A 26,225-nucleotide genomic window follows, 5' to 3' on the forward strand; every position below is an offset into this window, starting at 1 on the left:
TGAAAAAGACACAAAGAAGTGGAAAGATATTCCATGTTCATGGGTTGGAAGAATTAACATCATCAAAATGAATATACTACCCAGAGCCATCTACAAATTTAATGCTATCCCCATCAAGATCCCAAGCACATTTTTTAGGAGAATAGAACAAATGCTACAAATGTTTATCTGGAACCAGAAAAGACCTAGAATTGCCAAAACAATCTTGAGAAAAAAGAACAGAACTGGAGGCATCACACTCCCAGATTTCAAATTGTATTATAGGGCCATTGTCATCAAAACTGCTTGGTAGTGGAACATGAATAGACACACTGACCAGTGGAATAGAATTGAGAGCCCAGAAATGAGGCCCCACACCTATGGACATCTAATCTTTGACAAAGGGGCCCAAACTATTACATGGAGAAAGCAGAGTCTCTTCAACAAATGGTGTTGGAAACAATGGGTTGAAACATGCAGAAGAATGAAACTGAATCACCGTATTTCACTGAATACAAAAGTAAATTCCAAGTGGATCAAGGACTTCGATGTTAGACCACAAACTATCAAATACTTAGAGGAAAATATTGGCTGAACTCTTTTCTGCATAAATTTTAAAGACATTTTCAATGAAACGAATCCAATTACAAAGAAGACTAAGGCAAGTATAAACCTATGGGACTACATCAAATTAAAAAGCTTCTTCACAGCAAAAGAAACCACTACCCAAACCAAGAGACCTCTTACAGAATGGGAGAAGATCTTTACATGCCATACATCAGATAAGAGTTTAATAACCAACATATATAAAGAGCTTGCCAGACTCAACAACAAGACAACAAATAACCCCATCCAAAAATGGGCGGAGGACATGGACAGAATATTCACCACAGATGAGATCCAAAAGGCCGAGAAACACATGAAAAAATGCTCCAAGTCTCTGATTGTCAGAGAAATGCAAATAAAGACAACGATGAGATATCACTTCACTCCTGTGAGAATGTCATACATCAGAAAAGGTAACAGCAGCAAATGCTGAAGAAGGTGTGGGGTCCCTCCTACACTGCTGGTGGGAATGTAAATTGGTCCAACCTCTGTGGAGAACAGTCTGGAGAACCCTCAGAAGGCTAGAAATGGACCTACCCTATGACCCTGCAATTCTTCTCCTGGGGATATATCCTAAGGAACCCAACACACCCATCCAAAAAGATCTGTGTACACATATGTTCTTGGCAGCACAATTTGTAATAGCCAAAACCTGGAAGCAACCCAGGTGTCCAACAACAGATGAGTGGCTGAGCAAGTTGTGGTATATATACACAATGGAATACTACTCAGCTGTAAAAAAAATGGTGACTTCACCGTTTTCAGCCGATCTTGGATGGACCTTGAAAAAATCATGTTGAGTGAAATAAGTCAGAAACAGAAGGATGAATATGGGATGATCTCACTCTCAGGCAGAAGTGGAAAAACAAGATAAGAAAAGAAAACACAAGTAGAACCTGAAATGGAATTGGCGTATCGCACCAAAGTAAAAGACTCTGGGGTGGGTGGGTGGGGAGAATACAGGTCCATAAAGGATGATAAATGACATAGTGGGGGTTGTATTGTTAAATGAGAAACTGGGGAATGTTATGCATGTACAAACTATTGTATTTACTGTTGAATATAAAACATTAATTCCCCAATAAAGAAATAAATTTTAAAAAATAGTATGACCTGATTTACTGGTAATATTAATCATAACAATAACCCACATTAGCAAATATACTCCTACGCCACAGCCCAAGGGGGCCTACACAGCATCTCCTGCAGTTAGGTTTTTACTGAGACAGCATGGAGTGTGGAGATGGAGGCACAAGGAAAACCAGCCCTTCTAGGACCCACTCTTTAGTCCCTAGGTGACTTCTCAGGCTGCATGAGGCTGAGGTAGATCAAGCAAGGATGGAGCTGGTGGGGAGGTGAGGAGGGTGAAAGGATGTGGGGGATGAGAGCATCAGGGAGAAACAATGGCTTACTCTTAAGCTGCAGTTTGCTAGGCTAGCAAAATAGCTCACTTGGATAGTGCACTGCTCTGCGTTGGATTCAACTCAGATTCAAGTCTGGTCCCCCTTGCATTGGAGGATGCTTCAGTGCTTTGGTCTCATTTACCGTCTCTCTCAGGGAAAAAAAAAAAAAAAAAAAAAAGCAGACACTGGGAGGTAGCATGTGAGTTCAAGGTCCTGACCCCCAGCTGTGGGAAGGGGAAGGGCAAGAAGATTCATGATTCACAAGTGGTGAAGCAGTGCTGCCAGTGTCCTTGTACTCTCTATGTCCTCTGTCTTTTTCAGTCTCTACCAAAAAAAAGAAAGAAAGAAAGAAAGAAAGAAAGAAAGAAAGAAAGAAAGGGAAGGAAAAGAGGAAAAAGAAAAAAGGAAGGAAGGAAGGAAGGAAGGAAGGAAGGAGGAAAAACTGGTTGCCAGGATTGGTGGATTAATTATGCAGACACCAAGACCAAGCTTTAACCCTGATGGCAGTTAAAAAAAATTTTTTAATAGGGGGGGCAGGCATACCTGGCTGAGTGCACACATTTCCATGCTCAAGGACAGGGTTCAAGTCCTGCTCCCTACCTGCAAGGAGGCTGCTTCATGAGTGGTGAAGCAGGTCTGCAGGTGTCTTTCTATCACCCCCCCCCCATTTCTCTCTTTCCTATTAAATAAAATAGAAGGAAAAAAGGAAAATGGGAATAAAAATGTTCACCAGGCACAGTGCGTTTGTAATGCCGGCACTAAGCCCCAGCAATAGCACTGGTTGCAATAAATAAATAAAATAAGTAAATAAATATATATTTTCTAAAAGAAGTTTTGCTGTGGGGCCAGGTGGTGGCACACCTGGTTAATTGCACACATTATAGTGCACAAGGAACCAGATTGAAGCCCCTGGTCCCCACCTGCAGAGGGGAAAGCTTCATGAGTGGTAAAGTAGAACTGCAGGTGTCTGTCTCTTTCACTCTCTTTCCCCTCTTCTCTCAATTTCTCTCTGTCTTTATCCAATAATAATTTTTAAAAAACTTTTTTAATTAAAAAAAGTTTTGCTGTACTGATCATTGTTCTAAGTGCAAAATGCAAACAAATCCATTTACTTTTAACAACTCTGAAGTAGTTACCACCTCCATCCCCATATGCCGAATGGGAGAACTGCAGCACTGACAGGCTCAGTAGCTCACACAGGACTCATACATCTCAAATTTCATAGCCAGGACTAAAATCCAGGTTGTGGTTCCAAAGCCCAGGCTTCCTGCCATGATAAGGCACAATCCACAGAAATGGCTGGGGAGGCTGGGCGTGTGGTGGAGTGTGGGTAAGGTGGGGGTAGGGGGCAGGCTGAGAGTGAGCTCTCTATCCTTGGACTCGAGGGGCTGAAAGGAATTCTCAACATACTAAAAGGAAGTAGGGGAAAGACAGTGCTTTTGTCCCATGTATGCTAGCTTTAAAGGAAGAAATAATGGCAGGAGAGTGGGCAGAGCAGTGACAGAAACTCAGAAATCATGGCAGGGAGAGGAGTCCAGCAGAAGCTAGGGGACAAGAACAGGGTAGCTGAGCACATCTGTGGGGAGAACAGTTCAGGGTGAAGGGATGATTCTAGGTGTTCAGAATTGGGAAAATGAAGCCTATTCTCAGAAACAGAGAATTAGGGACCGGGGTGGGGGTAGATAGGATAATGGTTATGCAAAGAGACTCTCATGCCTTAGGCTCCAAAGTCCCAAGTTCAATGTCCCACACCACCATAAGCCAGAGCGGAACAGTGCTCTGATTAAAATAATAGTAATAAAGTAAAACAGAGAAGCAGGGCCCAGAAAGAAGTTAGGAGCTGGCGGTGGATTGAGAAATAGAGAGGTAGAGAAGAGGGTGGGTGAAGCTTCAGCAGAACTGGAGCCAAGAAACACAAGGTAGAAAAGGGGAGTAAGGGGGCTGTGGGCCAGATCCCATTCAGAGGACCGGAGCTGGCAGAGGAAGAAGGCCCCCACCCTTCCCCGGTCCCTGACTTACCTGTGCTGGCCACCACAGACACAGGCCCCACGCGATGCCTGCCGTGAAGGCCATAGAGGTTCATTTTATACTTCCGATTGGACTCCAGGCCTCGGATGGTGACTGTGTTCTCATGCCCCCTGACAGGGACTGCCTGGGGCTGCCCCTGAGCATCCTTGTATTGGACCATGAAGGAGTCAAAGGAGCCCTGGTCCACGGTCCAAGAGAGGACTAGGGAGTCTGGGGTGGCACCATTCACAGTCAGTTTCCCCAGCAGGGGCTGTTCAAGGGGCTCTGGGTGACCAGGTTTCTTCTCTGGAGCTAAAAATAAAAGGATTCAGCCAGGGTTGAACTCTAGCCTGGGGCTGGAACTTGAAGTATGGGAGATACCAACTGGGTAGGACCACCCAGCCACACCTGTGACTGTCTGATTAGTGAGAGTGCTAAACTCATGTCCCCATGTCTGGCACAGCTGAGGTATGACACACCTTCTGGGCCTGGGGGAGCAATGGAGGGGTTGGAAAGGGCCCAGCAGTGCGGGGGAGGCTGGCAAGCTCTCAACCTGGGAGTGGAGCCAGAATTTGGAGTTGTACATCTCACTGGGAGGTCCAACTGGTTCCTGGCTGAAAGCAAGTAGAGGGCTGGGAGGACCACATGGGGGTCTAGGTGACTGCCGCTTACCAGTAGTGCCCTCAGCCATGAGTGGGCCATGTCGCTTCCTGTTGGCAATCCCAAACAGAGTGAACCTGTATTTGTGATCAGGGGCCAGCTGGGAGACAGTGGCAGAGCGCTCAGGCCCCTCCACAGGAATCACCTGGGGCTGCCCGTCCTTGCCCCTGTACTGGACCAGGAAGGAATCAAACTGCCCCTCAGGAACAGTCCAGGAGAGATGCAGAGAGTCTGGGGTGGGGTCTGTCACCCACAGCTTTCCCAGGCGGGGTGAAGTCTCTGAGATGGGATCACTCTGAGGCACTAAGAAAAGGAGTGAAAGAGAAAGGAGAGTCATACATAGGTTATGGGAGAAAAGCAGCCCATAACTCTGGGTGGCTGTTCATGAACAGTGCTGCATGGCTGGCCAAAGGAACATGCATGGGGACTGAGGTGCAGCCCGAATTCTGTTCGCCAGTCTGTGGAGCCTGAGGAGTAGCTGCACCCACCTGGAGGAAGTGGTGTCTCCTGTTCAATGACATAAAAGCACTCTGTGGACTAGTTTGGCCTTGACTCTACCCACTCCCTGGGAGAGGTTTGATAAAGGAGGGAGCCCAGTCAGGATTCTCTACATCTCCATGGCCAGGGAAGGCTTCCAGGACAACCTTCTGTGCTTCTGGGCTAACTACCAGTCATTTTCTCTTCCAAGAGAGGGAAACACCATTTGTGGAGAGTTTTGAAGTGGGAGAGCCTCCCACATTTGTGCTGGGACCCCACCACCTTCTTCCTCATTCTTCAGCACCAAGACCTCCATACCACCAACTCCTCACTCTGCTAGAGCCCTTGGCAGGTGCCAGTGGCAACCCCACTCAGCTTGACCTCCTTCTGCTCTCCACCCTCCCTCTTGGCACTCTATTCCCAACCCAGATTCCAGACAGATGTCTACACTAGTTGTAGCCATGTCTTCACATTCATCACACTCCCAGCCCAGCTCCACCCAACTCCAGGGTCAGTGATGTCCAGTGGATACTCTGTAGCCCTGAATCACTCTTATGGAATCACATGTCTGGCCACACCCTTTGTTTTGGTGTCCAGGACACCCTTCTCCCTGATCAGGGCCCCTCTCCCTGAGTCAGTCAGTCAGGTTCCCCTGAGGGCTTCTCTTGCCCTGTTCCTGCCCTGAGTCATGTCCTGGTTCCAGCAGTCCTGTCCCCACCCCACCCCCACTCCAGCCCTGGCTCTTGACATTGGCACTGACAACACCCACATCCCTTCCTCAGGCCTTCTCTTTGTTCTCCAGACCCACAAGGGCAGGAGTATGATGCTGGTCCTATCACTTTCCACTTGCCTGATCGCCCTCTCTTGCCTGGATTTCTCATATCTATAAAATGGGCACGTCTCGACGTGCTGCTGTGAAGGTGAAGTGCTATTATATGCTCATCATGCCTTGAACTCAAATGACACTTAGCACATGCTCAAGAGATGTTCATTTAAGTCACCACACTGCACTCTCTTCACCTCTGTTGTCCTTTGCCCCAAGGAAGAGAACTGTTTGACCTCGAAATGTAGGGGTGCCTGGTCCTCCTTGCTTCTCTTCACCTTCCATACCTGACCTCATTGCAATATGCCAGTCGTGCCACCATTTTGCCTCTCTGACTATTTTTTAAAATGTAGTTATTTATTTGTTTGTTTATCTATAATATAGAGATAATTAGAGAAACCAGTCCTCCTATGAGCCACTCCCACTCTGGCACGTGTGATGCCAGGGATCAAACTCCCAGAAGCCATGCTTGTCAGTCTAGCACTTTAGCCACTTCACCACCTTACTTTGATGCTTTTTAAGAAAATACTTATTTATTTGTTAGCGGAGGGGGGGGGAGGGAATGGAAGAAACACACCAGAGCATTACTCTGGCATATGCAATGCTGGGAATAAAACTCAAGATATTGGGTGGTAGCACAGCAGGTTAAGAGCACGTGGTTCAAGCCTGGCCCCTATTGCACTGAAGAAAGCTTCAGTACTGTGGTCTCCTTCACTCTCTTTCTGCCTCTCTGCCTCTAGTAAAACAAACAAACTCCAAAGGCTCCCTAGGGTCTTCAAATGAGGTCTAGGTTCCTTACTCAGACACATGGGACCAGTCCCTTTGTCTCCCCTGTGGCGTGCTCTCTATTCAGAGAAAACAGAAATTTTCTCCGTCTCCTTTGCCCCACTGGCTCCCTTATGTGGCTCCCTTTGTCTGTACTACCCTCCTCAACCTCTGCTTAACTCATCACTTACTTCTTTTCAGGATTCATCTCAATCATCACTGCCTCCAGAAAGCTTTCCTGAAGCTCTCAAAGACCCCTTTCATGACCTCGAAGGGGGCAGTGGGAAGGTGGAGGAGGAGAACTAGGGGTGTGACTGTTCTCACCGATCTTAGCTTCAGCCACCAGAGGTCCGTGCTTCTTCTTGCCCACCATCCCGTACAGAACAAACTTGTATTTGCGGTTGAGTTCCAGGTTGGTGATAAGGGCCTCACGCTGAGACCCCTCCACAGGAACTACCTGAGGCCCATCCCTGTCCTTGTACTGGATCACAAAGGAGTCAAATTCGCCCTCAGAGACTGTCCAATGCAAGGTCAGGGAGCTGGAGGCGGCATCGGTCACTGTCAGCTCCCCTAGGCGTGGTAGGGTGAGGGGCTTCTCGGGCTTCTCGGGCTTCTCTAGGGTGTGAGGGCAAAAGCAAAGCAGGCAGATTCAATGACTGTCTTGTCCCTGTCTCCATTCCACCAGATCCCTCCCTCTAAGTCTCCATATCCTCATCCTTGGCTTTCTGTGAGCAGCCTTTCTGGAAAGGGAGGTACTACTACCTAGCCCCATGCCTCTGTTTGGGGGTGAAAACTCTAGCCCTTCTTTTATGCTGTTTCCCTACCCTTCATAAAAGTCCTGGTCCCTCTTGGTGGTGGTGGTGGTGGTGGGGTTGATTCTCTTCCTGAGAGTTTTGAACCTCGCTGCCACTGCTTTAGAGCAGTATGAACACCCCCCAGTCCATCTGAATTGCTCTCTCCCTTGCTGAGTTTGAACTGTGGTTGCAGGAAGGACTGACTGCCTAGGCTCATAAAGAGGAGCTTGGAGGGAATGAGCGAGCTGAGCACCCCAGGCCCTGTCTTTAGCGGTTCTGCAAACCTGCCCACTTCTGAAGCTCTGGTGACTGAGGTACCTCCTATCCCAGGGAGCCTCCCCTCCTAGCAGAAACTGGCTAGTGGGACACTAGGACCCTGTGCACTGTGGGATAGGCTCCTGGGTGGGGGACTGCACCACTACTTTAGCTTACCCAGTGATGGAGTGGAGGGGGCTGTGGGCAATAGATGGGAAGAATGGGGGTGTCAAGGGTCAGTATCCTCAACACAATTGGGCAGGGAAGTGACCAGAAATTGGGGGCAGGACACAGGACAGAGAAAATTGTAGGTGCTGAGCAAGGGGCCCTTCTAAATCTCTGCTCCATCTCTTACTTTTCTCTTCCCATCTTTTCTTGGAGCACCCCTCTTCCCTGACCCATCTCTATCACTGTTCAAAACTCTTCCTTCTGAACCCTCAATTCCTTTTCACTCCTTATTCTGATCCTAATCCAAAACAGCTCTCCTCCCACCCCCTCCACTTCTGAAGTCCTGATGGCACAACCCTTCCCCCAACCTCAAGACACTGGTCTGAGCAGAATCCGAGATGTACCCTTAATGCCATGGTAGGTGAGGGGGGAAGAGGGCTCGCCACTTGGGAGAACCCCATGAAGTGTCAGCTCATAGGCGACTCCAGGAGGTGGTGAGGGCACCAGAGCCTCGTGGACATCCCCAGGCAGTAGCTCCTCATGCACCCAGGACCCCTCGGGCACTTGTAAGGTCAGCTGGAAGTGGGCAAAGGTGTCAGGCTGGGCAGTCCAGGTCACGTGGAGGCGCCCTGTCATATCTCTGCCCAGCACCCTTAGCTCTCCCAGCTCTTGGGGGCGATGCTGCAGGGTGGGAGCCTGGGCCCCTTGAGTCGTTGAAGGACCTGAGGGAGGAGGCTCATCAGTGGCCCCCAAGAAGCCAGTTGGGGAAGACCCTGGGAAGGGGCAGGACAAGAAAAACAGGAGAGCGGAGTATGAGAGCCAGAAGAGACACCCTAGCTCCCCAGTAATGCTCTCTGACCTCCCCCAATCTTTTGCTCATTGTTCTACTATTCATCTCCCCTGAAGCCTGCCTAATCCTTCAAACACTCCCATCACCACAGTCTCAAATAGACAGGGCTGCAGGTAATAAATAGAAGAAATAAAGCCTGCCCTCCCCCCAGCCCCACAGACTCCATTATCTCCCCCCACAAGTCCCCCTCCCCACTGGGTGGTGGTCAGCTTCCATTAGTGTTGCAGTGAGAAGTCTGGAAGAAAGGAGATAGTGGTGTTAGGGAAGGAGGAGAAGAGAGGGGAGTGGGTAGTGAAAAGGGGGACATCCAGCACGGGTGGCATCTGGGCCCTAGGGGGGAAGAAGAAATCTCAATACCCTCCCCCTTGACAGCCACAGGGCACCCCTTTACCCAAGCCCGGACATCATTCCTGTAGGAGAGACAAGCATGAAGGGAACTGGCAAGTCTGGAAAGGCAGCTCAAGAAGCAATGTTTTCCCCTCTCACAGATACATGCTGCATGCTGGCTCCAAGGTCACCCACTCCCCTGGATCCAGTGTGCAACCACTGAGGTCAAGGCCAAATTGTGGGAAAAGTAAACACTGACCACAGTCTTCAACCACCCTCACCACAGTGACTCAGAGAGGGAGACCACTGGTTTCACACCCTACTCCACCCAAACGCCCTCCCCACACACACACACACACCTTCTCCTGCCTAGAACAACCCTGGTAGATATGCTCTCAAAACCCAAAGGAAAATCAGGGCACCCTTAAAACCAGATTTCCTTGGCCTTGGGCCTTGTCTTAGGACTGTGGAGGTGGAGGTGACACCTAGGGGCAGAATGCCTGGCTTGCCTGGGGTCCCCAAGGGTCCAGACCAGAAGGGGCTTGAAGGCAGGGTGGGGTGAGGTGGGGTGGCAGTCGCAGCAGTGGGGGAGGTTCGTGGGTGCAGATTCCAAAGACAGGTGAGGCTGCGCAGGGGGTGGGCGGTCCCGAGGCCCCAGTCCACACTACCTGTGGTGGTGACGAAGGCGTAGGACTTGGAGGTCTGCCCCGCACGCACCCCGTGGACCTCCACGTGGTAGGTGGTGGAAGGCTTGAGGTTGGGCAGGCTGGCGGTGCGACTGGTGCCGGGCACGGTCAGCTCGCCGCCGGGGCCGTCTGCGGGCAGCTCGGGCCGCCAGCGCAGCACCATGCGCTCGAAGTGGCCTCGGAGCCCGTCGAGGGACACAAGCAGAGTGCCGTCAGCCGAAAAGCCTAGCACCTCGGGTTTGGGGTGGCGGGGTACAGTCCCCCTGTCGTAGCTGCCCTGGCTGGAGTCCCGCTTCCTGGCGCCTGCGTTGGGGCTGGCGGTGGGGTGGGGGCGGCGGGGTGGAGGCGCGGGGGGCGCCGCCTGCCGCCGCAGCAGGTACTCGTGGATGTGGCGCGCCACCGCCGTGTAGGTCTGGTTGGCCCGCAGAGGGTAGCCGCGGGCCCGCAGGTGGCGCTCCAGGTCCTGCACCGAGCCGCGGAAGCGCCCCAGCTCGGCCGTCAGGTTGCCCCAAGGCCGGCGAGGGGGCTGCGGCGGGCTGGGCGGGAGCCGAGACTCGGGCCCCACTTCCTCCGCCGGGCGCGAGGGCCGACGGGGCCGAGGGGGGAGCAGCGGAGGGGATGGTTGGGGCCCGGGACGTGGCTGAGGAGAAGGGGGTGGGGGGCGCACCTCCGGGTAACTGTAGTGGCCGGGCGCTGCCGGGGCGACAAAGGAGAGGAGGAGAGCAGATCAGTGGCAACTCCCCTGTTGGGGTCCCCTCACTCCTTCCCCGCCCCGGGGCAGCCCTCCGGTCCCTCCCGCCGGCCTTCTCAGTGTGTCCCAGCCCCACCTGGAAAGAGAGAAAGCAGTCAGTGTCCCCTCAACCTCCCACCCCTGGTCTTCCACGCCCGCCACTGCTGATGCCCTAGAGAGAAGCCAGGAGCCAGCGGGTGGGGCCCTGTGTCTGAAGGAGAGAAGGGCAGTGGGAGGAGAGAATGGGAGATACAGCGGTGGGCATCCTTCTGTCACAGGAAAAGAAAGGAAAGATCCAGGCATCTGTTAAAAGACCTTGAGGATTAGTGGGAAATCACTGCTATAAGCCTCCTTATCCCCAAACCCCAGTTCCAAAGTCCACAGGGGTGCTGATCCCTGACCTGCCTAATCCTACTGCCTACTAATTCTGACTACTGACTGTGAATTCCAGGTCTGTCCCCTGCCCAAGTTTCCACCAGTCTTCCCCACCTGGTGGGTTGGAAAGCAGCGCTCATTCATTGCTTCTTTTCATGGGGCAGCTCCACCTACAACCCAAAGCTACAGAGCAAGGTCCCCAGCTACAGAGCAAGGTCCCCAGCAGGTGCATTGGGATTGTCACACACCCCATCAAAAGCATTCAGAAGAGCCTGCAGGCTCCCAAGGGAAGGGAGTGAGCTTGGTAGAATCTTGGCCCTTTGCTAACCCTGGCCAGCCATACCTGTATTGGCCCTGATGGAAGCTGGGTAGCTTACTGCTGGGCCCCGTTCTGCTGTAACAGTCACCACATATTCCACGCCTGGCATCAGGTCAGTCAGTAGTGCCCTGTCTGCCTCCGGGGGCACTTCCAAACGCACCCTCTGGTTGCCAGCACTCACATAGGACACCACAAATCTGTCCACCTCAGCCTGAGGACGTAGCCAGCTGAGATCCAGTGTGGTTGGTGTCACAGCCACCACACGGAGGTCCTGGGGGCCATCGATCACTAGCCGAGTTAGAAAGAGGAGGATTAGGTGACAGTCCTGTTCTTCAATAACCAGTTTCCTAAGAGCCTGATATCTATCTTCTCTTTTCCCTTCTCCCACCTACCCCTCTCAAATTCGGAGTTCTAGCCCAGAAGCCCACCCCACAGCCCCAGCTCTCACTGGTGGTGATGGTCTTGGAGGCAGGAGGACCCCAGCTAGTCCCTCGAAGGGCACGAACAGTGACTTGGTACTCCTGACCAGGGGCCAGTCCTCTCTGGTCATAGGCTGAGGCAGAACTGGGTACCCGTGCTGTGAATGGGGGGCTCATCCCTTCTGTCTGCAAAAGAGAGAACTCCAGGTGCATAAGGGCTGACACTCTTGCCCCTGCTGCTTAACCCCCCTTATCTCTTTGTCCAAATCCAAGCAGAATCAACATGGGATGGTGCAGAATTTGGCTCATTTTGCTGAAGCATTCATGGGTGGGCCGCAAACACATCAAAAGCGCTTACTCTTATTCAAGGTAATTTACATACATGTGCTCACAAGAACTTTACAAAGGGCTGGGAGACAGCTCAACCCACAGAGTGCACATGGTACCATGTTTAAGACCCAGTACCACTGAAAGTATCATGCGTGGCATTAGGGGAAGCTCTATGAATGGTGGGGCAGTGCTATAATGTCTCTCCTCTCTCATTTCTATGTAAACATTTTTAAAAACAAAGAAAGAGAGAGTAGGGCAGTAGTGCAGAGGGTTAAGCGCAGGTGGCACAAAGCGCAAGGACTGGCAGAAGGATCCCGGTTCGAGCCCCCGGCTCCCATCTGCAGGGGAGTCGCTTCACAGGCAGTGAAGCAGGTCTGCAGGTGTCTGTCTTTCTCTCCCCCTCTCTGTCTTCCCTCCTCTCTCCATTTCTCTGTGTCCTATCCAACAACGATGACAACAATATTAACTACAACAATAAATCAAGGGCAACAAAAGGGAATAAGTAAATAAAATAAATATTAAAAAAACAAAGAAAGAACTTTATGAAGTAGAACACAATATTGCCATTGTTCAGATGAAGAAACTGAGGTACAATAATACTAATGTTGCAGTTGGGGAAATAACTCAGTTGGTAGAGCTCTGGACTTGCTTGCCTGAAGTTCTTGTTTCAACCCCTAACACTGCATGTGACAGGGTGGTGCTCTGCCTTTTCACCACTCCCCATCTCTGACATGTAATAAAATAAATCCTTGAAAAAAATTAATGTTAGGCTGGGGAGATAGCATAATGGTTATGCAAAATGATTTTCATTGCCTGAGGTAACAAAAGTCCTATATTGAATCCCTAGCACCACCATAAGCCAGAGCTGATCAGTGCCCTGACAAAAAGGGGAAAAAAAGTAATAATGTTGTTATCAATATTAAGATCATGAAAACCACAGTCATCAATATCAAAAAAGTAGCATGAATTTAAACCCAGACATCATGGCTGGGGAGATTGTATAATGGTTATGTAAAAGACTCTCATGCTTGAGGCTCTGAGGTTCCAGGTTCAATTCCTAGCACCACCTTAAGCTAGAACTGAGCAGTGCTCTGGTCTTTTTCTTTTAATCTTTCATTAAAATAAAGCAATACTACTACTACTACTACTACTAATAATAATAATAATAATGATAAACAACTCAGACAGCATGGCCTCTAACTTTGCTCTCATGGACACTAGCTTTTTAGCCTTTCCATTCGCTGCCTTCCAGAATTCTACACATTCCAGAAATCTCTCTGACTTTCCAACCCCCCACACAATACCTGGCAACCCTATGTGGGACACTCCTCTTAAGCTTATTTCTCTCATAGCAGAGGATGTAGATAAGGAGTACTCCGTCAAGTTTTACTCCCTACTTAAGGCACCTACATAAGCCTGAGTATCCCTGGCTGGATGTGACCCAGGTCATGACAGTTCCCTTAAAAAGAAGGTTCCCTGCTTAAAGCTCCACAATATGTTTCCTGGTTTTGTATGTAGCATCATGCTAGACTTTGGAGACACAAAAATTAAATAATATAGCCCCTTGGGGCCAGGTGGCAGCTCACCCAGTAGGACACACACATAACTATGCATTAAAACCTGGATTCAGTGGTCGGGGAGGTGGCGCAGTGGATAAAGCATCGGACTCTCAAGCATGAGGTCCTGAGTTCAATCCCTGGCAGCACATGTACCAGAGTGATGTCTAGATCTTTCTCTCTCTTCTCCTATCTTTCTCATTAATAAATAAAATCTTTTAAAATTTTGAAAAAAAAAAACTGAATTCAGGCTCCTGGCCTCCTGAACAGTGATTCAAGTATCTCTCTCTCTCTTTCTTGTCCTCTATAAAACAAAAACAAAACAAACAAACAAAAACCACTAGGAGTGGTGGAGTTGGGCAGGCAGTGAGTCCCAGAGATAACCCTGGTGACAATAAAATAAAATAAGTAAACAATATGGGCCTTCTCATCTGGTGTCACTAGTAGCTAAATATATGAGCATGTGTTAAGTTTTATTAGATCCCTACCCAAATCTCTGTGTGAAGTACATGCCTGTGAGAAGATAACCTCCTCCAAATGTTTATTAAATGATTATTTGTGATAACTCTACACGAAATGTGCCAGGCCCTGTTCTTTGCAAGGTCTTCTGGCCTTGCCACTGGAGAAAGAGAAGGAATGGACTTTTGTGAGCAGTCTAACAGCTTTGCATTTCACTGTGCTGACTAGCTAGGTCAGATCACAAGGACACTCTGTTCTGCTTAGCTCTGTTGGCTCTGATGGGTATACCTCCATTCAGCCAAATAGGAATGGAAATTTCAAAAGGGACTCCTAAACCAATAGAATTGTGGGGAAATCAACATAGCAAATACCAAAGTATGAAACCAGATGAGAGGCCACGTAGAGATTTCCAGGTTGAGGATGAATCAAACCTTTGTCAGAGTGTTCTTGGCTAGAAAAGTTTCCTGGGCACAATGACTCCTGTCGCTCTCTTACTTTCCCTGCCCTACTACACTCTAGACTGGAAAGCTTGGGTGGGCCTCAGGTTAAGATCTGTGATGCTCTCATACTTCCTGTAACTTTCTCATTTCATTCCCCTGACGTAGCACACAAACCCCTCTGGGTTTTCTGTGATTATGTCTGGTCTTTTCCACAAGACAAATCCATCCCTAAATTCTCCTTCAAACTACCTGTATGTATTTTATAGACTCCTCTTGGTCCCTTCTGAGGTCATTTGTAAATAGTCCCCTCAAAGTTCCACTGTAAATCTAATCCATGTCAACCGCCATCCAGGTGGCTGGAGGTAGGCTTTCCAGTCAGCTGCTGGCAGCTAGCTGGCTCTGCTCCTTAGATAAGGTGAGTGCTTCACTGATTTCCTTTAGGAATTTCTAACTCATTCCTGATAACAGCCTATGGTATGAGACTATCTTTAGAGTTTATTGTATCATCATCCCCCCTCTCAAACCAGGTTCAAACACAAACTTTCCTGAGGTGACAAAATCATATGTGCAGGGGTCTGGTGGTGGTCCTGGTAGAGCACATACATCAACAAGTCCAAGGACCAAGTTAAAACTCCTGGCCTTCACCTGCAGGGGGGAGCTTCACAAATGGCAAAACAGTGTTGCAGGTGTTTCTCTTTCTCTCCCCCTCTCTACCTTACCCTCTCTTCTCAATTTCTCTCTGTCCTATCAAATAAAAGAAAAAAAGAAAATGATCGCTGGGAGCAGTGGACTCATTATGCAGGCACTGAGGCCCAGTGATAACCCTGGTGGAAATAAAAAATTTCAATTAAATTAAAAATATTTTTATAAAAGATCTTATGTCCAAAGGAAAACAGCAAACTTCCTGTTTCTAGGGTAAAAAATACACCCAGACAAGGATACCTGAACTTCTTTTGGTTCAAGACCTCACCCCCCTCAGTTTCCTTTCACATTTGGAGAACCCAACCTTTGAGATGTGAGGATGATCTGGCTGTGACATGTCACCCTTTTGATTGCCAGGGCTGATTCTACTGATCTGGCTGGCTAGGTGGGTATCCCCTTCCTCCCTCACTGCTCCATTCGTGTTCCTCCCGAAGGTTTATGCTTGGTCAAAGAGGATAGCCTTCCTAGAAGATGGACTGGTCTTGAGTTGAGGGTATAGGAATAGCTGCACTCCCCTGCTAGAATCTCCAAACACGCTCTCAAGGTCCAAGTCTTTGAAAAACGGCTACATTTTTGCAAGTTAGTGGTCCTCAAGTTTCCATCAAAATCACTTGGAGAGCTTATCACTACACAAGTTACTGGGTTCTGCCTGCAGAGCTTGCTTTTGATTCAGCAGATATGAGAGGAAGTGAAGTCTGATAATTTGTATATTAAGTTCCCAGGTGATGCTAATGCTACAGGTCCAGGAAATATACTTTGAGAACTATTGAATCAAAATAACATTGCCACATACACAGGGAGAAGAGAAATATTTCTCTTCCATGTTCTAAAAATTGTGCCAGTAATGGTGGGTGGTGCATCTGGTTGAGTGCATATGTTAGAACACTCAAGGACCTGGGTTCAAGTCTCTGGTCCCCACCTGCAGGGGAAAAGCTTTGTGAGTGGTGAAGCAATGCTGCAGGTGTTTCTCTGTCTCTCCCTGTCTCTTTTTTCTTAGTTTTTTAAAAATATTTTATTTTATTTATTTATTCCCTTTTGTTGCCCTTGTTTTATTGTTGTAGTTATTGATGTCATCATTGTTGGATAGGACAGAGAGAAATGGAGAGAGGAGGGGAAGACAGAGAGGGGGAGAGAAAGACAGACACCTGTAGACCTGCTTCACAGCCTGTGAAGCAATTCCCCTGCAGATGGGGAGCCAGGGGCTCGAACTGGGATCCTGAGACCAGTCCTTGTGCTTTGCGCCACGTGCGCTTAATCCGCTGGGCTACCGCCCGACTCCCAAGTTTTGCTTTTTTTTTAAGAATTTATTTATTCATGAGAAAGACAGGTGGAGATAGAAAGAACCAGACATCATTCTGCTACATGTGCTGCTGGGGATTGAACTCAGGACCTTATGGTTGACATTCAATGCTTTATCCACTGTGTCACCTCCCAGACTCTCCCTCTTTATCACTCTCTTCCCTCTCAATTTCTGGCTGTCTCTATTCGGTAAATATATAAAGGTAATTTTAAAAAACTGTGCCATTAACAGGTGTGTACCTTGGCTAAGAATGGCAGTTTGGGTAGCACTGCTTCTAGAATAGAAAGGGCTAAGGTAGAGAGAGGCTTCTAGGAAGGTAGCAGTGGTCAGAGGACAGCCAGCTACCAAGTATACTCTGTGCAAAGGGAAATGGACAGAGAACACTGGCCAGGGCAAGAGGCTCCATTCCAGGGACTTGTCACAGAAAGCATAGTTAGAAAGCCAGTAGCATAGCTGATGGAGAGTCCAAAAAGAGATGTCCAGGGACCAATTTCATAGGAGCATTTTCCATACCCTGCTCAGAGGGAAACCAGAATGTGTGAAAGGTCCAGTACTCAAGTGCAGTAAATGAGCAGAGGGCAGGGCCGACTCAGCATATACCAGCTCAATACTACCTGGTCTCATGATGAGAAAGGAAGCCAAGAACTTTTTCTGGAAGTTATCTCTCTTTAAAAGATGTTTATTTTCATGGGGTGTGTGTGGGGGGAAATGCCAGAGCATTGCTTGGCTCTGGCATACGGTGTTGCTGAGGACTGAACTGGGACCTCTAGCATGTGAGTCCAGTGCCCTAACATTTAACTATCTCCCAGCCCTGCTGTAAGCTTCCCCCTGAGACCATCCAAGGGTGGATCTATATTTACTAAAAGCAGAAGAAATGCTACCCCGCAAGCTCTTTCCATCTCAAGTGTTTATTTGCATTCTTCTTCCCCGACATTTCTTTTTAAAAGTTCCTTTTAAAAGACCCACCCTCTCAAGATTAGAACTATGTAAATAATATACACAGAGAAGAAGAGAGTGGGAGAAACACTTTAAAATGTTAGTAGTGCTTGTTTTAATGTGAAGCAGCCAAGAATTACTTGTTTTCCTTTTCTCTAGTTGCCAAATTCTTGTCTTGTGATAAAATTATTTTTATAACAAAACTTTTTTTAATACAAAAAAAATCTAACTTATCTTGGTTATGCAACAAAGTAGGGATTTCTAGGGGGCTGGATGGTAGCGCAATAGGTTAAGTGCACATGGGCAAAGTGCAAGGACCAGTGTAAGGATTCCGGTTTGAGCCTCCAGCTCCCTACCTGCAGTGTGGGGGGGGTCACTTCACAAGCAATGAAGCAGGTCTGCAGGTGTCTATCTTTCTCTCCCCCTCTCTGTCTTCCTGTCCTCTCTCAATTTCTCTCTGTTATATCCAACAATGACAACAATAATAACAATGATAAACAAGGGCAACAAAAGGGAAAAAATAGCCTCCAGGAATAGTGGATTTGTAGTGTGGGCACTGAGCTCCAGAAATAAGCCTGGAGACAAAAAAAAAAAAAAAAGTAGGGATTTCTACCTATGTTCTTAGCAAAGATAAGAGGGGATACAGACATGGGTAGGGTATGTCCTAGGGGGTATGACAAATCTTAGAGTAGCATGGGTGGAGATGGCAGCCAGCATCTCAGAGATTTCCCTCTGTTTTAGATATACCTTAGAGTTTAGGTACTGGGAGTTACTTTTCTGGAGTCCTGGACTAGTAGAAATGAGAGTGACATATCCTATTTACTTTTTTAAAAAATATTTATTTATTTATTCTCTTTTGTTGCCCTTGTTATTTTATTGCTATCATTATTGATGTCATTGTTGTTGGATAGGACAGAGAAATGGAGAGAGGAGGGGGAAGACATAGAGAGGGAGAGAAAGATAGACATCTGCAGACCTGCTTCACAGCTTGTGAAGCGACTCTCCTGCAGGTGGGGAGCCGGGGACTGGAACCAAGATCCTTATGCCAGTCCTTGCACTTTGCACCACCTGCGCTTAACCCTCTGTGCTACCGCCCGATTCCCGCCTATTTACTTTTGACACTTGTGGGACAGTGTGGGAAAACATGAGTTGAACAGAAGTGTCAGATAATTTGACAGTTTGAGTTGTGAAATCAAACACATCATAAAAGCCCAATATGTATAAAGGGATATCTCCAGTGCAGGACCATAAGACTGTGTCCTTAGGCTGCCCCCCAAATATTTTAAGAGTGAGTTGGAAGGAGACAAATGAATGCCTGGCAGTGCACTGATGACATGGGGGCAGGAGAGCCAGTTCACAGACTCAAAATTATTGCAACAGCTTAGACAACTTGGCCCAAACCAAGAAAAAGATAACATTGAACAGAGCCAGCTGCAAAAGCCTATATTTAGGCTTTAAAAAGTGTATATGTCATCATTTCTCCCTCCCTTCATCCCTTCTTTTCCCCTTATTTATATTGTTTAAAGTCTCTACACTAAGCCTATAAGACCTTTAAAACAAAAATTTATTTTTAAAAAAGTGACAGATTGTGTGGCTGAAAGCTAGTTTATGTCAACTAAGAAGAGCTCCAGTGTACACAGAGTTATCCAGGTGAACTTCTGGGCTCCTCTCTGCCCCCACATTTTAGGGACACACACACAAAAGCAGAAGTCACAAGAAGAGATGACCCAGGAAGTACAGAATTCAGTAATAAAGACTTAGGGAAAAAGAAGCAAGGAAACCGGCATTAGGCAGTGGCATACCTGGCTAAGCGCACACATTATGGTGCATAAGGACCCAGGTTCAAGCCTCTGATCCCCATCTGCAGGAGGAAAGCTTCACAAGTGGTGCAGCAGGGCTGCAGGTGTCTCTCTGTCACTCTATCTCTCCCCTCTCTCAACATCTCTCTGTCTCTATCCAATAGTAAACAAATAAAAAATTAAAAAAGAGCCTGGGAAGGATGCTTAAAAAAAAAAAAGCAAGGAAATTGATGAGCTTTACCTGGAGAAAATGCAGAGTCACATGAGATCTGACTGTTTCTAAACACCTGAAAGCTGTGGTATTGGACACAGGGAGAATAAAACACCATATACATACACATAAACACACGTGTGTGCATGCACCTCACTGCTGGTGGGAGTTAGAAAGGTAGATTGGATTCAGCATCAACAATGAAAAACAGCAAAGCACTGGACATACTCAGTCTCTCCAGAAGTGTTTCAGCAGTGAATCAATTTGCTGAAGATGCCAGAAAGGTCTATTTGTGCCCTGTGTTTGGCAGGATGAGACCTTTGCAGCAGCTTTAGGAACCTAGCCCTCATGTGGGACCCCTCCTAGAGCCTGGCTCTCACCATGGGGATGAACTGAATTTCATAGGCATCCACAGTGCCGGGACCCCGGGTCCACTCTGTCCGAACTGTGGTCTCCTCCAGGAGGTGCATCCTCATGTTCTCAATGGCTGGTATCTCTGTCCAGGAGAAAGGGGTGAAGGGAGTTGGTTAGTCCAAGGATATTACTTCCACAACTTACTACTTACCATCACAGGACCCCAGCTCAGGACCGCATTAAATAATCCATGGAGGAGCCCAGGAGATGGCACAGTGGATTAAGCATTGACCTTCAAGCATGAGGTCCAGAGTTTGATCCCTGGGATGCTCTGATTTCCCCCACACACACACTCTCATATAAATAATTTTTAAAAATCTTTTTAAGTTAAGCGCATGTGGCACCAAGTGCAAGGACTGGCATAAGGATCCGGGTTCGAGCCCCTGACTCCCTGTAAGGTAGTCCCTTCACAGGCGAAGAAGCAGGTCTGCAGGTGTCTTTCTCTCCCCCTCTCCGTTTTCCCTTCCTCTCTACATTTCTCTCTGTTCTGTACAATAACAACATTAATAACTACAACAATGAAAAACAAGGGCAACAAAAGGGAAAATAAATAAATTTAAAAAATCTTTTTAAAAAAAGTGAAAGAGTGGGGATCAGGTGCAGCAACTTAAGTGCACGTGGCGCAAAGCGCAAGGACCAGCATAAGGATCCAGGTCCGAGCCCTGGACTCCCCACGTGTAAGGTAGTTCCTTCACAGGCGGTGAAGCAGGTCTGCAGTTGTCTTTCTCTCCGCCTCTCTGTCTTCCCCTCCTCTCTCCATTTCTCTCTGTCCTATCCAACAACAAACAACATCAACAACAACAATAATAACCACAACAAGGCTACAACAACAAGGGCAACAAAAGGGGGAAAAATGACAACAACAAGAACAACAAAAAAAAAGTGAAAGAGTGATCCATGGAATACCAACACACCTCTGGGGGTGGGGTAGAGCTTCTGGAGGCCTGAAAAGGTCCAGGCCTCTTTCACTTTCCCCAGCTCCAGAAACAGAATCTCCTTAAAAAGCAGCTAAAATGTCCTCTAACTTGCTCCTGAGAGATTTGATTTGAAAGTAGGGGCTGCCTGTGGACATGCCCCAAGGGCTCTGCTGCCCCTGGTAGACACTGGCTTCCTGACTTTCCTGATTGCCTCTCTCATAAAAAACCTGCCTCCATTCTTTCTACAGGTCTCAGGGTTCCTCGACCCCAGGCTCTGGCCGTGTGCCTCTCCCTGCTCAGCCTCACCCTCGCTGCAGTCCTCCCCGGCATAGCCTTCCTGACAGACGCAGCTGCCCTCGAGACACTCTCCCCGTCCGAGGCAGTCCGCGGGGCACGTCTGGATGGCGCAGTCCGGGCCTCGGAAGCCCTCCACGCACACGCACCGGCCCTCTCGACACAGCTCTCTAGGCCCGCAGCCACCTGGGCAGGCGCTGGCGGGAGGCTCGTCCTGCCCGCAGTCTGGGCCGCTGTAGCCGGGGTGGCACACGCACACGCCCTGCACACAGCGCCCGTGGCCGCGGCAGTCGGATGGGCAGGTGCGGACGCCGCACGTGGGGCCAGTGTAGCCCGAGTCACACACGCAGCGTCCCTCTTCGCAGCGGCCGCGCCCGTGGCAGTTGGAGGGGCAGGTGCGGAGGCCGCAGTCTTCGCCCGCGTAGCCCTCCCAGCAGGCGCACACGCCGTCCTGGCACACGCCGCGCTGGCTGCAGTCGCGGGGGCATCGCCGCACGCCGCAGTCCTCGCCTTCGTAGCCGTCGTCGCACACGCAGCGCCCGTCCAGGCACTGGCCACGGCCTCGGCACCCCCCGGGGCAGCTGCGCGCCCCGCAGTCCTCGCCCTGGTAGCCCGCGTCGCACACGCACACGCCGTCCTCGCACCGGCCGCGCCCGCGGCAGTCCCCGGGGCACCGACGGCTCCCGCAGTCGTCGCCCGCGAAACCCGGGTTGCATATGCAGCGGCCGTCCACGCAGCGCCCGCGCCCACGGCAGTCGCCCGGGCAGGCTCGCACCCCGCAGTCCCGGCCAGTGTAGCCCGGCCAGCACACGCAGCGGCCGCTCTCGCAGCGCCCGCGCCCGCGACAGTCCCCGGGGCAGCTGCGCACCCCGCAGTCGTCGCCGCCGTAGCCGGGGTGGCACACGCACACGCCGGCCTCGCAGCGCCCGCGGCCGCGGCAGTCCCGAGGACAGCTCTTGGCGCCGCAATCGGGCCCGGTGTAGCCCGGCCAGCACACGCAGCGCCCGTCCTCGCAGCGCCCGCGCTGGCTGCAGTCTCCGGGGCAGCTGCGCACCCCGCAGTCGTCGCCGCTGTAGCCCGCGTCGCACAGGCACTCGCCGTCCTCGCAGCGCCCACGGCCGTGGCAGTCCCGCGGGCAGGTGCGCCTGCTGCAGTCGTCACCCGCGTAGCCGGGCCAGCACACGCAGCGGCCGTCCACGCAGCGCCCGCCCTCGCCGCAGTCCCACGGGCAGCTCCGCGAGCCGCAGTCGGCGCCCGTGTAGCCCGGCTCGCACACGCAGCGCCCGTCCTCGCAACGCCCCTTCTGGCTGCAGCCCCGAGGGCAGCTCCTCGCCCCGCAGTCGTCGCCCGTGTAGCCCGGGTTGCACACGCAGCGCCCATTTTCGCAGCGCCCCCTCTGGCTGCAGTCCCGGGGACAGCTCTTGACGCCGCAGTCGTCGCCCGTGTAGCCCGGGTTGCACACGCAGCGCCCGTCCTCGCAGCGCCCCTTCTGACTGCAGCCCCGCGGGCAGGCGCGCAGACTGCAGTCGGCGCCCGAGAAGCCCGGCCGACAGACGCACACGCCCTGCACGCAGCGCCCGCGACCATGACAGTCCCCGGGGCAGGAGGGCCAGCTGCAGCTCGGGCCTGTGTAACCAGGGAAGCACTCGCAGCGACCGCGGACACAGCGACCCTGGTCATTGCAGTCATCTGGGCAGGACGGCGACGAGGAGGGGGACACCGGGGCGTCGGTGGGGTCGGAGCAGGTGGGCCCACCCCAGCCCGGCTCGCAGGAGCAGGCGCAGCGGCTGAGGTCAAACACGCCGTGCAGGCTGCAGAGGCTGCGGGTGTCGGTCTGACCTGAAGTAAGAGAGGCTGGCTCAGTCTTTCTGGAGAACCAGGCAGTCAGTGGCTTCTAATCAGCGCCCCTCCAGCAGGGCAGCTCACTTTTACAAAGTCACCTTAATTTCCAGCTGTTCTTACTCGATTTAAGTGAACTCTCAGGGCCTAAATTTATGCTGGATGGGAAGGCAGGGCAAGGGGTGCAGCTAGTCAGGTGGCTCCTCTCTCAAATGTGTACCTTAAATTACACTTACCATCCACAGGGTAAGGAAGTGGTGTCTTTTTCTAATTTATACCCAAATCCATGAGGGATTAGTGATGCTCCACCCACATCCCCGACTTCTCCACTCACCTCTCTTTCAGCTGCCCTACTGTGGTCACCTGCTTACCTGTGCCAGCCTTGGCAGTGACAGGACAGCATCCCCCGGTGCACTGTTCTTTGAGTCCCTGCACCAGCTCCTCCAGGATCTCTAGACGGACCTTCAGGCTCTGCACCTCTGAGGCAGGGGCAGGGGGCTCAGTGCCTGGGGGGCAGCCACAGCCAGCTGAAGGGGGCAGGTTAATGCGGTGGGTGAACACCACCTGCTTCTCCCCTCCTTCCACAGTGTGCTCATAAAGCTGAGCAGAGGGGCTCCCCACTCCTGGCTCTGCTGTATGACCTCCTGGCTGGGGTGGGGGCCGAGGGCCTGGGCGCGTTATGTTGAACCTTGGAGAGAAGGGGCCTGCCCTGACAGTGCCCAGCAGCACCAGGAGGGCCAGGCTGGAGGTTAGGGAGCATGGGGTGGGCATCATTCAGGAGGCTGCAGAAAGAGAAGACACATGTGAGAGCAACTTCACAGAGGAGACAAGATAGACACCCCTCCCCACCCCACTCCACCCCCGAAGTCCCACTACCTGCAACTAATCTACCCAACACACAGGTATGTAAAAATCCACATTCAGCCCAGCCCTATCCGGGGATACTTTCATAGGCAGATTTTGCCTCAATTTCAATTTCTAGTGTCATTTGGCTACCTTGATTCCCTGTTTATTTTATTTTTTATTTCTTTATTGGGGGATTGTTTTACAGTCGACTGTAAATACAATAGTTTGTACATTTATAACATTTCTCATTTTTCCACACAATAATACAGCTCCCACTAGGTCCTCTGCCATCATGTTCCAGGACCTGAACTACCCCCCCCACACACACACACCCCAGAGTCTTTTCCTTTGGTGCAATACACCAACTCCAGTCCAGGTTCTGCTTACTGTTTTCTCTTCTGATCTTGTTTTTCAACTTCTGCCTGTGAATGAGATCATCCCATATTCATCTTTCTGTTTCTGATTTATTTCACTTAACATGATTCCTTCAAGCTCTATCCAAGATGGGCTGAAAATGGTGAAATCGCCATTTTACTCTGAAAATGTCCAACAGTTCTAGTTTATCTGTCTCTTCATTTAGCTCCCTTGTTTCTTGATTATTTTTTAAGAGATTTTATTTATTTATGAGAAAGATAGGAGGAGAAAGAAAGAACCAGACATCACTCTGGCACATGTGCTGCTGGGGATCAAACTTGGGACCTCATGCTTGAGAGTCCAAAGCTTTACCACTGTGCCACCTCCCGGACCACTCCCTCATTTCTTTATTGATTTTCTGCCTGGATGATCTGTCAAGTTGAGAGAGTAGGGTGCTGAAGTCCCCTACTATGACTGTGTTGCTGTTAATACATTGCTGTAGCTCTTTCAGTAGATGTTTGATGTATTTAAATGGCCTCTCCTTGGGTATAGATGTTGATAATCATTAAGTCCTCTTGAATGATCCTCTGAGCACTTAGTAATGTCCATCATTATCTTTTTAAATTTTATTTATTTTAAGAATTTAAAGTCTAGGTCAATCATGTCAGATATGAGCATAGCTGTTCCTTTCTTTCTTTCTTTCTTTTTTTTCCACTGGCTTGTATGGTAGTTATCCATATCCTTTCACTTTGAATCTGTGTTTGTCTTGTTGAGTTAGGTGGGATTCCTGCAGACAACATATGGCTGGGTTGTGTTTTCTGATCCATCTTCCTACTCTGTGCCTTTTAATAGGTGAATTCAGGCCATTGGCATTTATTGATATTATAGATTAAATATATTTTAATGCCATTCTTGTAGAGTTTATTAGGTTTATTGTAGTTTATTAGGGTGTTCTGATATATGGCATCTTTATAGTGATCTGATTGTTTATAGGAGAACTTCTTTCAGGGCAGGCTTGGTGATAGTTGATTCCCTCAACTGTTGCTTGTCTGAGAAGGTTTTGATGCCTCCATCTAGTCTGAATGACAGTCTAGCAGGATACAGTATTCTGGGTTGAAAGCCTTACTCATTGAGCACTCAATAGATACCTCGCCATTCTCTTCTGGCCTATAGTGTTTGTGTGGAGAAATCCGCTGCTAATCTTATGAGTTTTCCTCTGTAGATGACTCTTTGTTTTTCTTTCAGCCTTCAAGATTCTTTCCTTTTTTATATTTATTTATTTCCTTTTGTTGTCCTTGTTTTATTGTTTTAGTTATTATTATTGTTGTTATTGATGTTGTTGTTGGATAGGACAGAGAGAAATGGAGAGAGTAGGGGAAGACAGAGAGGGGGAGAGAAAGATAGACACCTGCAGACCTCCTTCACCACTTGTGAAGTGACTCCGTTGCAGGTGGGGGCTCGAACCAGGATCCTTACACTGGTCCTTGTGCTTTACACCACCTGTGCTTAACCCACTGCACTACTGCCTGACTCCCAAGATCCTTTCTTTATCCTTATTCCTTTTCATTCTAAATATGATGAGTCTTGGTGTCTTTAAGTCTGGGTTAATTCTGTTTGGGACCCTCTGGGCTTCTTGAACCTTTTTATGTCTTTTATGCTGTCTAGACTAGGGAAGTTTTCATCTATTATGTCCTGTAAAATGATTTCTTCCCCTCCCTCTTTTTCATCCTCTGGTAGGCCTATAATGTATATATTATTTCTTTTAAAGTCATCCATATGTCTCTGTTGTTGTTTTCAGTTTCTCAACCTCTTTTTGAGATCTCTTATTTCTTTCTTAGTTTTCTCTAATTTGTCCTCAATCTTGCTATTTCTGTTCTCAGCCTCATTTATTCTATTCTCTCTCCCCTCTTGTTTTCTATTGCTCAGCTATTTTGTTACCCTGTTCTGATACTGTATTAGCTTGTCCAGCTAGTTGTACTCTTAGCTCAGCTATTTCAGCTTTCAGCTCTCTAATTACCTTGAGATAGTACTTTCTTTCAGAAGCTCATTTTTTTGTTTCTGAATTTCTGATCATGATTCTTTCCAATTCTTTCCTCACTACTGTGACTAATTCCTTAATTAGTGTTTGGATGTTGATCTCATTCTTCTGTGCTTCTGCCTTTGATGGGCTTTTAGCTGTACTTTT

At 49.3% G+C, this 26,225-nt stretch overlaps 1 protein-coding gene across 22 annotated transcripts in view; it reads right to left on the reverse strand.

Annotated features, from left to right (window-relative positions):
- The window catches only part of TNXB (tenascin XB), a 93,432-nt gene that overhangs the window by 39,002 nt on the left and 28,205 nt on the right, over nucleotides 1-26,225 (reverse strand). For 14 of the 22 annotated variants that reach the window (XM_060189510.1, XM_060189512.1, XM_060189511.1 and 11 more), the window contains exons 2-11: nucleotides 23,212-23,622; nucleotides 21,014-22,840; nucleotides 19,757-19,872; nucleotides 11,673-11,844; nucleotides 11,249-11,512; nucleotides 9,783-10,493; nucleotides 8,342-8,710; nucleotides 7,045-7,335; nucleotides 4,668-4,958; nucleotides 4,008-4,307 (exon numbers count right to left, since the gene is read on the reverse strand). In XM_060189510.1, the coding sequence (XP_060045493.1) occupies nucleotides 4,008-4,307; nucleotides 4,668-4,958; nucleotides 7,045-7,335; nucleotides 8,342-8,710; nucleotides 9,783-10,493; nucleotides 11,249-11,512; nucleotides 11,673-11,844; nucleotides 19,757-19,872; nucleotides 21,014-22,840; nucleotides 23,212-23,614 (4,744 nt within the window). In that variant the 5' untranslated portion in view covers nucleotides 23,615-23,622. The remainder of the gene's footprint in view (nucleotides 1-4,007; nucleotides 4,308-4,667; nucleotides 4,959-7,044; nucleotides 7,336-8,341; nucleotides 8,711-9,782; nucleotides 10,494-11,248; nucleotides 11,513-11,672; nucleotides 11,845-19,756; nucleotides 19,873-21,013; nucleotides 22,841-23,211; nucleotides 23,623-26,225) is intronic. The other 8 variants (XM_060189521.1, XM_060189528.1, XM_060189508.1 and 5 more) reach the window with 7 other exon arrangements.

Source organism: Erinaceus europaeus, chromosome 4, assembly GCF_950295315.1.
Source record: "Erinaceus europaeus chromosome 4, mEriEur2.1, whole genome shotgun sequence".
Lineage (NCBI taxonomy): Eukaryota > Metazoa > Chordata > Mammalia > Eulipotyphla > Erinaceidae > Erinaceus > Erinaceus europaeus.